A 16,072-nucleotide genomic window follows, 5' to 3' on the forward strand; every position below is an offset into this window, starting at 1 on the left:
ATATATATATATATATATATATATATATATATATATATATATATATATATATATATATATATATATATATGTATATGTATATATATATATATATATATATATATATATATATATATATATATATATATATATATATATATATGATATGTATATATATATATATATATATATATATATATATATATATATATATATATATATACGTATATATAATATTATATATATATATATAATATACAGTAGTACCTCGAGATACGAAATTAATCCGTTCCGAGGTTCCGAGGCGCCCTTCGTATCATGAAGTTTTTGTATCTTGGACCACATTTTACATGTAAAATGGCTAATCCGTTCCAAGCCCTCCAAAAACACCCCAGTAAATTATATTTCCAGGCCTAAAACACATGTTCTAAGGTTACGACGCCGATCCGACAGAAGAAATAGGACTCCAAAAAGGCAAAATACTGTACATACTTGAGTAATATTCAACTGCATGTAATGTTCAACCCCATTTTTACTGCACATATTAGGACTTTAGCAAATGTCCCTTAGCAATAAGCCTAGCCTATGTTAGCGGTTGCTACTGTAGCCTAGTCTATGATTCTGACATCTATTTTATATTTTATGATATCTAATTCACAATTTTTTTATTAAATGTATTGCATGTACTCATTTCAAATAATTATTAAGTAACCATTAACTATAATAAACAAACAAAAAAAGGCTTCCAAACTTCTGTTTACATCCAGCACTTATGAGTATTGAACGATCGCCAAGCAATCACTTTACACAGTAAGCCATAAATTTTCATTATCTCTTTTCAACTACTGAAACTACCAAACAGTATAATAACCATTCATTTCTATTCTTTATTCTATCTTTACCTAATGTTTTTTTATTAAATGTATTGCATGAATAAGTTTTTCAATTTACAGCATCCTTTTACCAATAGAATACTTAAAGCACAAGGGGTAGATGCTGACCAATAGGACAGTGGACCTTATGGGGTGACTAGCATCAGGAACCAATGGGAGAGCGGGAGGATGGTGGCGAGTTTACTCAGTTAGCGGTGCGGGAGTTTTAAAATTGTTCTCGGTGGTCCGGGTGAATCTCGGGACTTTACAGCAACAACCTTTCGTATCTTGAAAACCTTTCGTATGTAGAGCTGTAAAAAATTTTGTATTTGCTTTCGTATGTCGAGTTTTTTGCAAGTTGAGCCTTTCGTATGTCGAGGTACCACTGTACACATATACATATATATATATATATATATATATATATATATATATATATATATATCACATCAGCAAATATGCATATAAAACCTCCAGGGGATGTCCACGATACGTGATGTAAAAATGACAATTTATTCAAAGAAATGTTTTGCACATGAAATTCTCTGTGCATCATCAGTCTGAAAGAGCATAAAGGCACATTTATAAATAAAATACAAGAAAAGTGAAAAAAAAAACAGGAATTCACATATATTACAAATAGTCATAAAATTACATAAAAGAACAAAGTAAAAAAGCAGGTTAAAAGAGACTGCTTAAGACACCAACCATTCATTGTGAGGAGAGAAGATGGAATGAACTAAAACACGTTAAAAGTAACGACTTCAACTATTCCAGGTACAGAGTTGCTGAAGACGTGTTACTGTTAAGGGAGGGAACAAGCCTCTTGATTATATAAAGACTCAAGGGTAGTTAAATGGTCAGGAAGTTTGACATGGTCTATTATGGAAAACTGTTCTTTTTGTATTTCAATTTTGCAATGGGAGGCATGATTTCTGATTTTGGAAAATTCAGGTTGTTTTATTCTCTGACCAGTGCGAATGCTGAAGCCCAAGTGAGAGCAATATCTGACCCACAGCCTTCAAGTTGATTCGACATAAGAGCCTGGACATCCAGGGCATGTAAATTTATATATAACGTTGGATCGCACAAAAGGCTGAAGGCGATCTTTATAGTTAAAAAAGGAACCAACTGTGCAGGGATTGCTGGATATGGGCTTGACTTTAAGGCATGGTATCTCATGTTCAATGATTTAAGTGAGGCTGGATGTAAATTTTAAGTCAGATATATAAGGGATCATGACATAAAATAGTCTTTTGGGGACATTAAAATTAGCTATTGGTGGCTGTAAGAATTTCGTAACTATTTTGTTAATGGTTTTTTGAACAATTTCGAGTGGAAATGAATTAGATTTGAAGAAACCTAACAAAAAGGTAATTTCCATGTGAAATAGTTGACAAGACAAAGAGTATTTCAATGCTCTATTAACCAAAGTGTGAATAGTATTAAGTTTAAGAGATTGTTGACATGAACTATAATAATTGTTAGTCAGTCCAGTAAAAGTACATTTTCTATAGACTGACATGGAGAACTCAGAGTTAGTTCTGGTAATTTTCTAATCTATAAAAGGTAGGCAATCATCGTTCTCTACTTCCATTGTAAATTTGATATTAGGATGAAAGTTGTCAATATACTCTAAAAAAGAAGAACATTGCCATGGGTGTTGAAACAAGGCAAAGGTATCATCAACATATCTACGATATAATGAGGGCTTAAAGTTAGAATCACACCGGTTTAAAAACTCATACTCCAAATGAGACAAAAAAATTAGCAAATATGGGCCTAAAGGAGAACCCATAGCAACTCCATTGACCTTTGAGTAGAGTCGCTGATTAAATACAAACATTGAATCTTGCACTACAGGATCGAGTATTTGTTTAAAAATAGCCCGATTAAAACCATGGAAATTTGTATCTTCATCATCAATATAAGTTTTATATTGATGGTTTCATTAAGAGGTACGTTGGTAAATAGAGACTCAACGTCAAAACTAACCATATAGTAATCTCCATCTTGTCTGGTAATCAGTTGTTGAAAGTCATATCCATTTTTTAAAGAGTATTCATTATTACTATATTCAGATAAAAGTCCAGCTAAAAATTTTGGGATAGCGAAAGGAGGATTGTTATAAGCAGCCATTAGAAATCTGTTAATTTTGTCTTCTCGCTTATATATATCAAGAAAGGAAGGTTCGCCATGGGCCTCAAACTTCGATGTTTGTATTTAATCAGCGACTTTACTCGCAGGTCGATGGAGTTGCTATGGGTTCTCCTTTAGGCCCCATTTTTGCAAATTTTTTTTTTGTCTCATTTGGAGTATGAGTTTTTAAACCGGTATGATTCCAACTTTAAGCCCTCATTAAATCGTAGTTATGTTGATGATACCTTTGCCTTGTTTCAACACCCATGGCAATGTTCTTTTTTAGAGTATATTAACAAATTTCATCCTAATATCAATTTTACAATGGAAGTACAGAATGATGATTGTCTACCTTTTTTAGATTTAAGAATTACCAGAACTAACTCTGAGTTCTCCACGTCAGTCTATAGAAAACGTACTTTTACTGGACTGACTAACAATTATTATAGTTCGTGTCAACAGTCTTTTAAACTTAATACTATTCACACTTTGGTTAATAGAGCACTGAAATACTCTTTGTCTTGGCAACTATTCACATGGAAATTACCTTTTTGTTAGGTTTCTTCAAATCTAATTCATTTCCACTCGAAATTATTCAAAAAACCATTAACAAAATAGTTACGAAATTCTTACAGCCACCAATACCTATTTTTAATGTCCCCAAAAGACTATTTTATGTCACGATCCCTTATATATCTGACTTGAAATTTACATCCAGCCTCACTTAAATCATTGAACATGAGATACCATGCTTGAAAGTCAAGCTCAAATCTAGCAATCCCTGCACAATTGGTTTCTTTTTTAACTATAAAGATCGCCTTCAGCCTTTTATGCGATCCAACATTATATACAAATTTACATGCCCTGGATGTCCGGGCTCTTATGTCGGATCAACTTGAAGGCTGTTAAGGGTCAGATATTGCTCTCACTTGGGCTTCAGCTTTCGCACTGGTCAGAGAATAAAACAACCTGAATTTTCCAATATCAGAAATCATGCCTCCCATTGCAAAATTGAAATACAAAAAGAACAGTTTTCCATAATAGACCATGTCAAACATTCTGACCATTTAACTACCTTTGAGTCTTTATATATCAACAAGAGGCTTGTTCCCTCCCTCAACAGTAACACGTCCTCAGCAACTCTGTACCTGGAATAGTTGAAGTCGTTACTTTTAACGTGTTTTAGTTCATTCCATCTTCTCTCCTCACAATGAACGGTTGGTGTCTTAAGCAGTCTCTTTTAACCTGTTTTTTACTTTGTTCCTTTATGTAATTTTATGGCTATTTTTATTATATGTGAATTCCTGTTTTTTTTTTTCACTTTTCTTGTATTTTATTTATAAATGTGTCTTAATGTTCTTTCAGACTGATGATGCACAGAGAATTTCATGCGCAAAAAGTTTCTTTGAATAAAATGTCATTTTTACGTCTCGTATCATGGACATCACCTGGAGGTTTTATATGCGTATTCACTGACCTGATATATATATATATTAAAGGACATTTGTAGCTCGATATATGCATATGAATCATGGTAATGTGATATGACATATATATAATGTATGTATGTATGTATATAAGATGTATATTTATGCATATATATTTATGTGTATATATATATATATATAGTATATATATATATATATAATATATATATAATATATATATATATACTAGATAATATAGATATCTATATATATGATATATATAGAGATAATATATATAGATATATATATATTATATATATATATATATATTTTATATGAATAACTTGATCACGAAGTATATAAAACGTGATGCTATGTATAAATAAAGGTTTATTTGCCACGAAGGAAAAAAATGAAAAAACGAGTTGGCCGAGTACTTTCGGACCCTTTACTGAGGCATGCCTCAGTAAAGGGTCCGAATAGGACCAAAAGTACTCGGCCAATTCGTTTTTTCATTTTTTTCCTTCGTGGCAAATAAACCTTTATTTATATATATACTAATCTTATATAATATATATATATAATATATTATTATATAATTTATCTATATTATAATACTATATGCTATTATGGATTCCGTATATGTCTGTACTGATATTATATACTCTATCTATCTTGTATGAATCTTGACTGTATGTATGTATAGTACTGTGCTATTGCCCTATGTATATATCATATATATCTATATATTATATATTGTTATATATAAGAATACTATCTATATATCTATATACTTATATATATATCAAGGAAACATTTGTCGCTCGTATGTATGATGTATGTATGTATGTTAGTATATACAGTATTACAATACAATAATTATATATATAGTATATATATATATATATATATTATATATATATATATAATATATAGTATATCTATATATATTATATACGATATAATATATCAAAGGACATTTGTAGCTCGATATGTAAATGAATCACGGTAATGAGATATTACACACACACACACGATATATATATATATATATGTATATATATATATATATATATATATAGATATAATATATATATATATATATATATATATATTATATATATTATATATATTATTATATATATATATATATATATATATATATATATATATATATATATATATATATATATATATATTTATATATATATCATATATATACACACACACACACAATTAACATGTGTAATTAACGTGTTTTCAATTTAACATGAGCTAGAAAATACTTTAAAATGTTTGAGAAAAAAACAAATTTGATTGAATGTGAACTGGTGCCTGAGTGCTGTTTTCAAATCGCCCATGCATCAGCACTGCAGACGATGGCTGTAGACATAAAGACATAGCACAATATGTATTTATTGATAAAGGAATATAACCATCGCGTTAATTGAGAGGTGACTGTACATATATATATGATAGTATTTGTAACTATGTATACATTTAGCTAACCAAGAATAGAGTATTATATAACTGAGTCCAAGTATGGAATTTAGTAGTAACTTGATTAGCAATGAACTTTGGATGCCTATTCATTACTTAAAAATGGTCATTTTCTATTTAATGGAGATGATAACTTTTAAGCTTCCAAACAAAAACTATGGTAATGTTAATCATTCATATAGTAACAATGTCACATAGTAGAAAATAACTGCACAGCAAGAGAGTAGAAATCTGACAGACAAAGGTAATGGAAATACATATCCAGATAAGAGCTTACTGAAAGGTATTAGTACCACTTTTCAATGAGTATCGGTATCAGCCTAAATTTTGGTATCAGAGCATCTCTATTACACACCATTGTGATTGGTAAAATCCTTTCACACACTTTTGCAACTAGACAACATAGCTTATCACCTTATTTTTTCACAAAAAAATCTAAGATTAATCAACTTACCAAACTAAAACAATCTCTGGAAGAAGAGTGACATGCTTTAACATCTTGCATTGCATAGAGTGCTAATCACAATATTGCAATACATCATCTAGCAAGGACAGAAAATATCCTGCTTTCCATATATACTAACATGAATATACTGTACTGTACACAAAGAAATAAGGACAGAAAATACCCTGCTTTCCATATATACTAATAAGAATATACTGTACTGTACACAAAGAAATAAGTAACTTAACTAATACAAATGAAATACTGAATGATGAATACATGTAATGCACAAAACTAGCTTTCAAAATTTACTCACCTGAATACAAGGCTTTCTAAGATTTACACATAATCCATCAGCATCTTTACTATAATGTTCTACTAATTCTTGAAGTGTTCTAAATGTTGTTCTTCGTGCAATGAAGAAACCACCCTCATCGAGCTGACGAATTCGGTAGTGCTTCACTGTGTCACCGTCTCGGACTGTAAATCAAATAATAAATATGACAAGATCAAGATAAATCATGATTCATCACATACACAGGCATCAAGCAATAATATTTAGGCACATTAAACATTCATAGTGAAAACATTACATTTGTAATGGGCTATAGAAAATTGCTAAATAGTATAAGAACAGTTCAACTGCTCTAACCTGGTTTAACCATCATGAGAGAGAGAGCTATGTAATGCGCCATGAAAGGCAAAACACGTGTGTTTCAGTTACAAGTTCCAAATGTTAACACAATAAATGCAGTAAAATTGCAAAGGATGTAAACTAAGATAAACACTGAACTCAGGTCACTGTACACATTTTAGAAGGTTGTAAAAGAGGGTAATGATTCATTTAAATATATGTGATACACCAAAAACCTTTTTACAATATGCATGACATATCTTTTTTTTTTAAATAAAATCCAATTACATAATCATATTTTTCCATATTTTCATAAAGATGAATTCCAAGTCACACTATCAAGCATCTTCCAAGAACAAAGATCCAAAGCACATCCTATAGCGATAAAAAACAAAACAATGGTGTTTATAATAGAGATGACGCTGCAAACTCACTCTCAGTACTAAAAAACCTGCTGCCAAGTCAATCCCAATTCAAGTAAATTAGCGTTTATTAGTACCATATCAAAATATAATTTAGCAGAGTAACTCCGCAACATCCTTGCCTGAAGAATACTCCAGGTTGTGTTTAATTGTGAAGGATGAAGAGCATGTACATCATGACCCTCGATTTCCAACTAATGACCTTTACATCTGAAAATCTGAACATCATCTGACTATCAGCTTTTTAAATCCAAAACGACTTCTCTGAAAAATGCATTTCTTTCTCTGGCCCATTTTTGAAGTTTCAGTGAAAGAAAAACTGTTTTTGTCCTGCATGAACTGGATAAAGAACATCCTTCACCACTGAGGACTGTAAAGATATAGCAGGAATTATAACATGTAATGCTGTTAGAATGTCACTGGTGTTGGATGACTGTACCTTAGAAATAATGTCAAGCGTAGAAGAAAAAAACTTTTGAGAGAAGTATTTTAAAAAGAGTAACTTCTGGAATTTCATGTAAACTCCTGACACACTTCAAGGATTAAAATCATCTTCAGTTAATAGCATGTAACAAGACATGACTCAATGGCTAATACATAGGTCAAACCAAACCTTTCAGAACCAAATCAACCTAAACTTGGGGGTCTCATTAATTGTCTTGGAACCGTCTCACTTGTACCTAATTAAGTCTGAGATGCCTAGATCAATTACCAAGTCTATAAAATGCTGGAGTAAAACTTAACACTGCTGTCCAAAAAATCAGAGGCAGTGAGTGCAAGAATATGAAAATTTTTTAATCAATTTGTATTTTTTATAACTATGAACCCAAGGTATTTACGTGGGGGAAAATCTCAAAGCACTTGCTGGATTTGGTTAAAAATAGAACAAGGTTGGTGACAGCAAGGTGGTAACCAATGGGGAGAGAGTATTAATTGATTCACTTTGTGCATTTTCTTCCTATTACAGTCAAAGAGGAGGAATAAATTAATTATGAAGTTTAGGCTATACTAAAGCCAACAAGGGTTCTTTCAGCTAATAAGTGTTTACAAAAATGAAAAGAGGAAGTTGGAATTGGAGTGGCTGAACAGCAAAGTTAGAGATACTTAGAACTAAAGATACTAAGTACCCAGATCTAAGGGTGAAAAAGGGAAAAAACCCAAATTTGCAACTAATCATTCAAGAAGTTGAAGAGCAAGCTGGAAAGATGCATAAATGGAGGTCATGTAAAACACTACAAAGTGGGAGAAGCTAGCCCTTTAATGCCGATTGGACGTATTAAACGTCGACGAAAATTGTCAAGTGCCGAACCGACGTATGGTATGTTGATGAAAAAAGTTGTTAAAAAAATTCGCGGAAAAATAGTTATAGGCCTACTAGGCGAAAACTTTTGAATCACACGCCTTGGGGGATGCTGGGAGCTCACGGATCAAGCTGTTGTTTTGTTTACAATCGTTACCCAGGCACGCAAGCGCGAATTTCTTTCTTCTCGCACTAAAAAGCATCAGCGACACATCTCAGAAATTATTTCGTCGCTTTGACATAATTTTTGCACCATTTTATATTAGCCATTACATAGAGCATAATGTGCGCAATTTTATGTAGTATACAACAAAAAACAACTAATAGTTGCAGCTTTTATTAGTTTTGAAATATTTTCACATAAATAACAATAAGTGCCCAAATTTCAGCCTTCGGTCAACTTTGACTCTACCGAAATGGTCAAAAAACGCAATTGTAAGCTAAAACTCTTATATTCTAGTAATATTCAATCATTTACCTTCATTTTGCAACAAATTGGAAGTCTCTAGCACAATATTTTGATTTATGGTGAATTTATGAAAAAAACTTTTTCCTTACATCCGCGTGGTAACTTCCGAAAAAATCAAGAAATACTTTCGTCCGATTGTTGTAATGTTTGCACCATTTTAAATTAGCCGTTACATAAACTTTTATGTATGGAAATGTGCGCAATTTCATGTAGAATACAACAAAAATCCACCCATGGTTGTAGCTTTTATCAGTTTTGAAATATTTTCATATAAATAATGATAAGTGCCAAAGTTTCAACCTTCGGTCAACTTTGGTGACTCGACCGAAATGGTCGAAAACTGCAATTGTAAGCTAAAACTATTATATTCTAGTAATATTCAATCATTTACCTTCATTTTGCAACAAATTGGAAGTCTCTAGCACAATATTTAGATTTATGGTGAACTTTTGAAAAAAAAAAAAAAAAATTCCTGCGTTCGGGCAGTAATTGCCGAAAAAATCAAAATTTTTTGTCCCATTGTCGTAATGTTTGCAGTTTTATATTAGCCGTTACATAAAGTTTTTTACATGAAAATGTGCACAATTTCATTTAGAATACAATGAAAAACAACCCATGGTTGTAGCTTTTATCAGTTTCAAAATATTTTCATATAAATAACGATAAGTGCCAAAATATCAACCTTCGGTCAACTTTGACTCTACCGAAATGGTCGAAAAACACAATTGTAAGCTAAAAATCTTACATTCTAGTAATATTCAATCATTTACCTTTATTTTGCAACAAATTGGAAGTCTCTAGCACAATATTTCGATTTATGGTGAATTTATGAAAAAAAAAAAAAAAAAAAAAAAACTTTTTCCTTACGCCCGTGTGGTAACTCTTCCGAAAAAAAATCATAAATTTTTTCGTCCGATTGTCGTAATGTTTGCACCATTTTAAATTAGCCATTACATACAGTGTTATATATGGAAATGTGCGCAGTTTCATGTAGAATACAACAAAAGACAACCCATGGTTGTAGCTTTTATCAGTTTTGAAATATCATAAATTTTTTCGTCCGATTGTTGTAATGTTTGCACCGTTTGATATTAGCCGTTACATAAAGTTTTATATATGAAAATGTAAGCAATTTCATGTATAATACAAAAAAAACAACCCATGGTTGTAGCTTTTATCAGTTTTGAAATATTTTCATATAAATAACAATAAATAGAAAAAATTAGTCCTTCGGTCAGCTTTAACTCGACCGAAATGGTGTAAAACTGCAATTGTAAGCTACAACACTTACAGTCTAGCAATATTCAATCAATTACCTTCATTTTGCAACAAACGGGAAGTCTCTAGCACAATATTTCGATTTATGGTGAATTTTTTTAAACAGCTTTTTATTACGTCCGCGTGTTATGAATTCAGGCATCATATTGTGATAATATTTTCTCAGTGTTGCTTTGATCGTTTTACAATTTGTTAAATACCAAAATCATCGCAATTTAGTGTACAATACAATGATAAAATAATTAACTTATTATCTTTAACCGGTTTGCTCACAGCGCGATTTGTATACAATTATATAGGAAATTTTCTTTCGCGCTGTCATATATTCCAATATTTACATGTGATATTTTTTTTTCCTTTCTGATGGTTGCATACTAAACTTCAGGCAATGACAAAAAAAAGGAGCCAAAAATTAACTTAATCTTGAAAATTAAGCGTGCTGTGAGTTTTTTTTAAAACTTTTTTTTCCGCTTCAGTGCTCACTCGCGAACGTCGCCGGCATACGGGAGACACTTTCGGAAATACCGGCTCGGTGTTTAAGGGCTAGGTGACCAAAAAATGCTAACAGCTTAAAGGGTGTTAGCAGATTTAGGGTGTCGTTACAATGCACCATTTCGGGTGCAATAACGGCATTAACAGGCAAGAGGAGAGGAGGAATTAGCAATATAATTATCTTCCAAGTTCAACCTCCCCAGTTTGACTAGAGCTTGTCTATTGGATTGTATGGTGGAAAGGCATGTATGTCCAAGTTGTTCCAATCTTGCATCATTGCATCTATCTTCCATGATGGCCAGGTCTGGTAGAAGGCAACAAAATTCAGTACACTTTTAAATGAAGTTGCAAATGCAAGAAGACTGGCTCTAACTGCTATGAGTTATGCAGATATTGTTCCTAAGATCTCAAAGTAGGCAAGACTTGAAATTCTCTACTAAAGGTATCTGTGACCCAAAGTCCAAGCTTCAAAACTAAACCTGGGAACTACTCTGTTATGCAGATAATTGTTAAGATCTCATAATAGGCAAGACTTCGAATCCCCTACTAAAGGTACTTGTGGCCCAAATTCCAAGCTTCAAAAATAAACCTTAGAACTACTCATTTTTTTCTGCCAAAAATGAAAATTCCTACTGGTAACCAACGCAGCTAATTTCAATGTTTGCTTCCTTGGCTACTCATGGACGAGATGGTAGCTGCACTGTCAAACAAGAACCCTAACATTCAACCTTCTAATATCTTAAATGCTTATAGGGTCAGGAAAACAAGATTTCCCTCTCCTGTCAACAATTTCCAAGTTTGGAGGAACTCTGGGGTCCTGGTCTCTGATATTCCCAATGTGAAAAGAAAAAAAACTTTTTTTTTTTTTTACTGCTACCAATGTAGTGATTCCAACCACATGCCTCCTCGGTTATTTGCATGAGATGGTGGTTGAACTGTTAAACATGACTCATACCATTCAACCTTTCAGTAATGTTGGGAATCCTCATAGGCTAAAGAAAACAAATACTAGTCTTAAACAGCAGTCAAGCAGTTTTTCCTCTTTTGCCCCAAACTTCAAGTCTCCACATCCAAAAACATTAGAATTTTCATGCTCAGATTAATTAAAAGATCCCAAGACTTTGATGAGCGTTGAGTTTCATTCACTGTACATCCTGAAAAATGGCCCACTACTGAAATGGGAAAACTGTGGGGCATCAAGACCTACATATATCTTTGCATACTGCTGTTGAAGAAACCTTATCCTGAACCTGGTGTAAGGAACCAGCAACACTAGTTATACCAATGACCATTCACCACCTGTTAAGACTTGGCCGAGTAGAGAATTCTTCAGAAAATTCTCTTGTTTACCAAACACTGAATTCTGTCCTCCAACAGTCTGACTAATTACCAAAAACTCTGAATTCATTCCCTCTGTGGAAGGAATTGGGTTCAATTTCTTTTAGTTTATTAACCCCAAGGCTGGACCAGACTGAGCAGTATGGAGAGGTGTTGCAGTAACTCCACTGATAAACCCACACCAGCCGGTCATCAAGGTAATGGCAGAGAAAGATGTCTACGCTGTAAGACATGAAATGGAACACCCCCTTCCTTCTAATATGAACTTCCTTTGTGAAAGTGGGCATCTTCCAAGTCTATGGAGGCCATAAGGTCATCCTATCCTGATAGATCTTCTGATCAGTATGACAGCCCATAATAGCTGACCAAGGTCTACAAAAGACCTCAGGTAACCACGGCCATATGGAAACAAAACATTAAGTCTCAGAATATCATGATCCAAAGCTCAGTTCTATATTCTACCAAGTATTCAGATGTCTTTGGAGATAAGTCAACATTGGAATATACTACAAATGAGGGAAATGAAGAAAGGCCTCAACTAATCCTACCTCCTCTGCCTTGTAACTTTGCTGGCCAAATTACAGCTCCTGTTCCTTTTGTTCTAAAGGTCCTTTGAAGTTTGAATGAAGGGCTCTGATAAGGTCTTGTTTGAAAACAGATACCTGCTGATACTTAAGAGGTATTAAGTTTTGAACACTGTTTCAATAAGGTCCTCTCTCTGTAAGTAGTTTTCTGAGCTAAGTTCCCACGGTTCCATTTGATGAGCATAAGCTACAATGGCAAACATCATCATCTCGTATCTGTGAAAGTGAGTTTCACCTTGTAACTGTGGAGGCAAATTTCTATCCCAACTATCCAGTAAAGACTGTAGGATTACCTCTTCACCAAGTTATGTATGAGGATACAAAGACAAGTCCTAGATTTGAACTGACATCTTTTGTACAGACTAGAGCAAAAGGAAGTCTTGTGATGCCCTATGAGAACCTCTATTAATAGCACATTAACACCGCTGAGAACTAATTCTTAATTTATTGTGAACTTCATCCTTGCACAAGCACTCATGTATATCAACTTTTGGACACCACAGAATTGAAACTAGAGAAAATATAGATTTTCATAAAATTTATTTGGATACTTACCTACTGTTAAAGTTAGCTATATTTCCACATCAACTAGGCGAGTCTGCATTAAAAAAAAATCAAATGGTTATCTGGATGACTGTCTAGTTTACCTGTTCTCCACCAGGTGCGTTTCAAATGTTTTTAGCTTGTCAGAATTCTCCTTGACAGCCCACAGTTGTGGGTAGGCTTGGTGGGGTCTACTTTAACAATAGGTATGTATCCAAATAATAAATTTTATGACAATGTATATAATTTGAGATGAATCTTACCTATTGTTAAAGTTAGCTGATTCCCACATTGGTAAAAGGACGTTGGGTAGTGCACCTAGACAAAAATCCGCTCAGCCAATCGAGCTAAAGGTTTCTTGCATGAAACCCCATATATTCTAACCCAATCTGGAATCCTTCCTGGATTTCACTACCACCAGAAGTTGGATTACATTAAGGGAGCAAGGCTCTCATACATGTGTTACAAAGAGCAGCCTTGCACAGAAAAACACTTCGATCCAGCCAGAATGAAACAGAAGCAGTGTGAGGGGACTCCTGTGCCTGGTCCAAAAGCCCTATAAAATGACAGTCACTTAAAATAAATACCTTTATGATATATGTACAGGTACGCTCCTATACAAAATTTGTACCTTCCAGCTCCCCAAAATATTAAAACCTGGGATTTAAACAAAAATGCCTAAAGAATTGCTCTTTCTTCAGCTCAGGAAAAGACTACTCACTACTAGTGGATCACAGGTTTTACTTTTTATATAAGATTCTGTATACTTAAGATAGTGCAGGTAAAAAATGACAAATTTTCCACTAAGACAATTTGTATTTTTCATAGCTAAACACCTGAGGTTTTAGCCACAAAAAAAAAGGTTAATTTAGCCTGTTCCACACTTAACCTTTGACAACTTATATACGTTTCCTAAAACCACAAAACAGGGTTAACTTCACCCCTTCCAGGATTAACCTTTGACAAAAATGTTCTAGGTTTCTAAAGGAACAACAAAGATGCTCTAGGTTTCCAAAAGGATAACTACCTCTTCCAGGCTTAACCTATCTGATTAGGTTTTAACTATCCTAACAGGGCACAGAAAAGTTTACTCTTCCCCATGTGGAGGTTACATTGGAATTCTTACAGTTCACTGTAAAACGTGGCCCTAACATCACGCTCAACTCTAAGGCAGAAAGATAAATTAGCATTCCCTTTACCACACCTTAAAGAAGGGTGCTGGCAATAAATCTACTAATTAACTGTTGATAGTGCTAAATAAAATGTTTGATAAAATTTACAACTGCCTCTAAACTCCAGAGAGACTGATATAGAGATGAAGGGGGTTCAATCTCAACACCTTATGATGCTGATCCTCAGCGAGATCTAAAATTACATAATGCAATGCCGAGGAAAGTATGGAACGATAACTTTGGAAGTAGACAGCTAAAAGTTTCACAGCTAGAAGTTTTACTAACTTTAAACAGAAAAACATTGATGTGTATAAGGTTCCAGGTGCTGAAAATTCCTCTAGAATGGCACCCTCAACAATGCACAGACCACTGCTTCTGACCCAAGGCCACGGCTGTTTTCCACTTAAGGATAGATCCTATGATAACTTATTGGGAGGGGATATTCTAACATCTCCAAGCAGTTAAGAAGATGCATAAGTTAGTGGAAAAGTATGGAATTGTGTACTCAAGTTGACTTCCTCTTAACACAAGATTGAGAGACATCTACCGGGAGCACTAGAAATTCTGAAAATCATTTCCCCTGAGGCTACAAGGGCTCTACAGGAGAGACACTAGGCAATTCTTGAACTTGAAACCGCCCAATAGTATTTACAGTACATACAAGAGGCAGGCCTATGGGTCTGAATCCAGCCACATTTAAGGAAAACATCCATTGCTCAAGCCTAGGCGCCATCAAAGGAGTAGTAATCATTTGGGTGTTCCAGTTCATCTACATGCTAGTAAGTCTAAATGAGTGCTCCTCAAATCCCACAGCAACTGCCAAACTTACAGATGTAAAGACCATTTGTAGGTAGTTTGTTCTTTCTGAATCCCCAATTGCCAAACTGTCTTTCCATAGAAAGAAGGATCAAACCAATATAATGTTGTTCATTTCTTTCAAAGCAGCAAACTTCCCGCAAAGATTTTGTTTCTGACCATAGATAAACCTGCTAGGTATCTCTGATGGTCTTTCCACTGCCCTGATATCGACACAGTTTTACCAGGTGTAGTGTTGACCATTCTATGATGCATGAAAGTGTAATGACACTAGTTAAAACTCTGTTTTGTGTTGCATGAAAAAGGGAAAAACCAAAATCTGGACTTGGGCTTAAACCTTACTGGATGAGTTAATATATCGATATGCAGCTCCTCAGGCCATGTAAACTTTGAAGTCGGCCAATTTATGGAGGGGGGGGGGAGAGAAGGAAAAAAAAAAAAAAAAAAAAAAAAAATCAAAGGAAAGAGGAAGATAAGCAAATGTACATGGTGAAAGTAAAAAAATTCTAAAAAATTTTCCCTACCAACTGCGAGAAGTTGAAAATGATTTACAACCCCTTGTGGGCCCTCTTTTACAAGACAATCGTAAATTTTACCAACTTATGTTTTTTGTAATAAATAAATTTGTTTTACTTTGTAAAATTATAATTACTGCTCACACA

General features: G+C 33.5%; 1 protein-coding gene across 1 annotated transcript in view; it reads right to left on the reverse strand.

The window, feature by feature from the left end:
• The window catches only part of LOC135219668 (tyrosine-protein kinase Src42A-like), a 225,595-nt gene that overhangs the window by 86,334 nt on the left and 123,189 nt on the right, over positions 1-16,072 (reverse strand). Inside the window, exon 4 of the mRNA XM_064256617.1 lies at positions 6,679-6,842. Within this exon, the coding sequence (XP_064112687.1) occupies positions 6,679-6,842 (164 nt within the window). The remainder of the gene's footprint in view (positions 1-6,678; positions 6,843-16,072) is intronic.

Source organism: Macrobrachium nipponense, chromosome 1, assembly GCF_015104395.2.
Source record: "Macrobrachium nipponense isolate FS-2020 chromosome 1, ASM1510439v2, whole genome shotgun sequence".
Lineage (NCBI taxonomy): Eukaryota > Metazoa > Arthropoda > Malacostraca > Decapoda > Palaemonidae > Macrobrachium > Macrobrachium nipponense.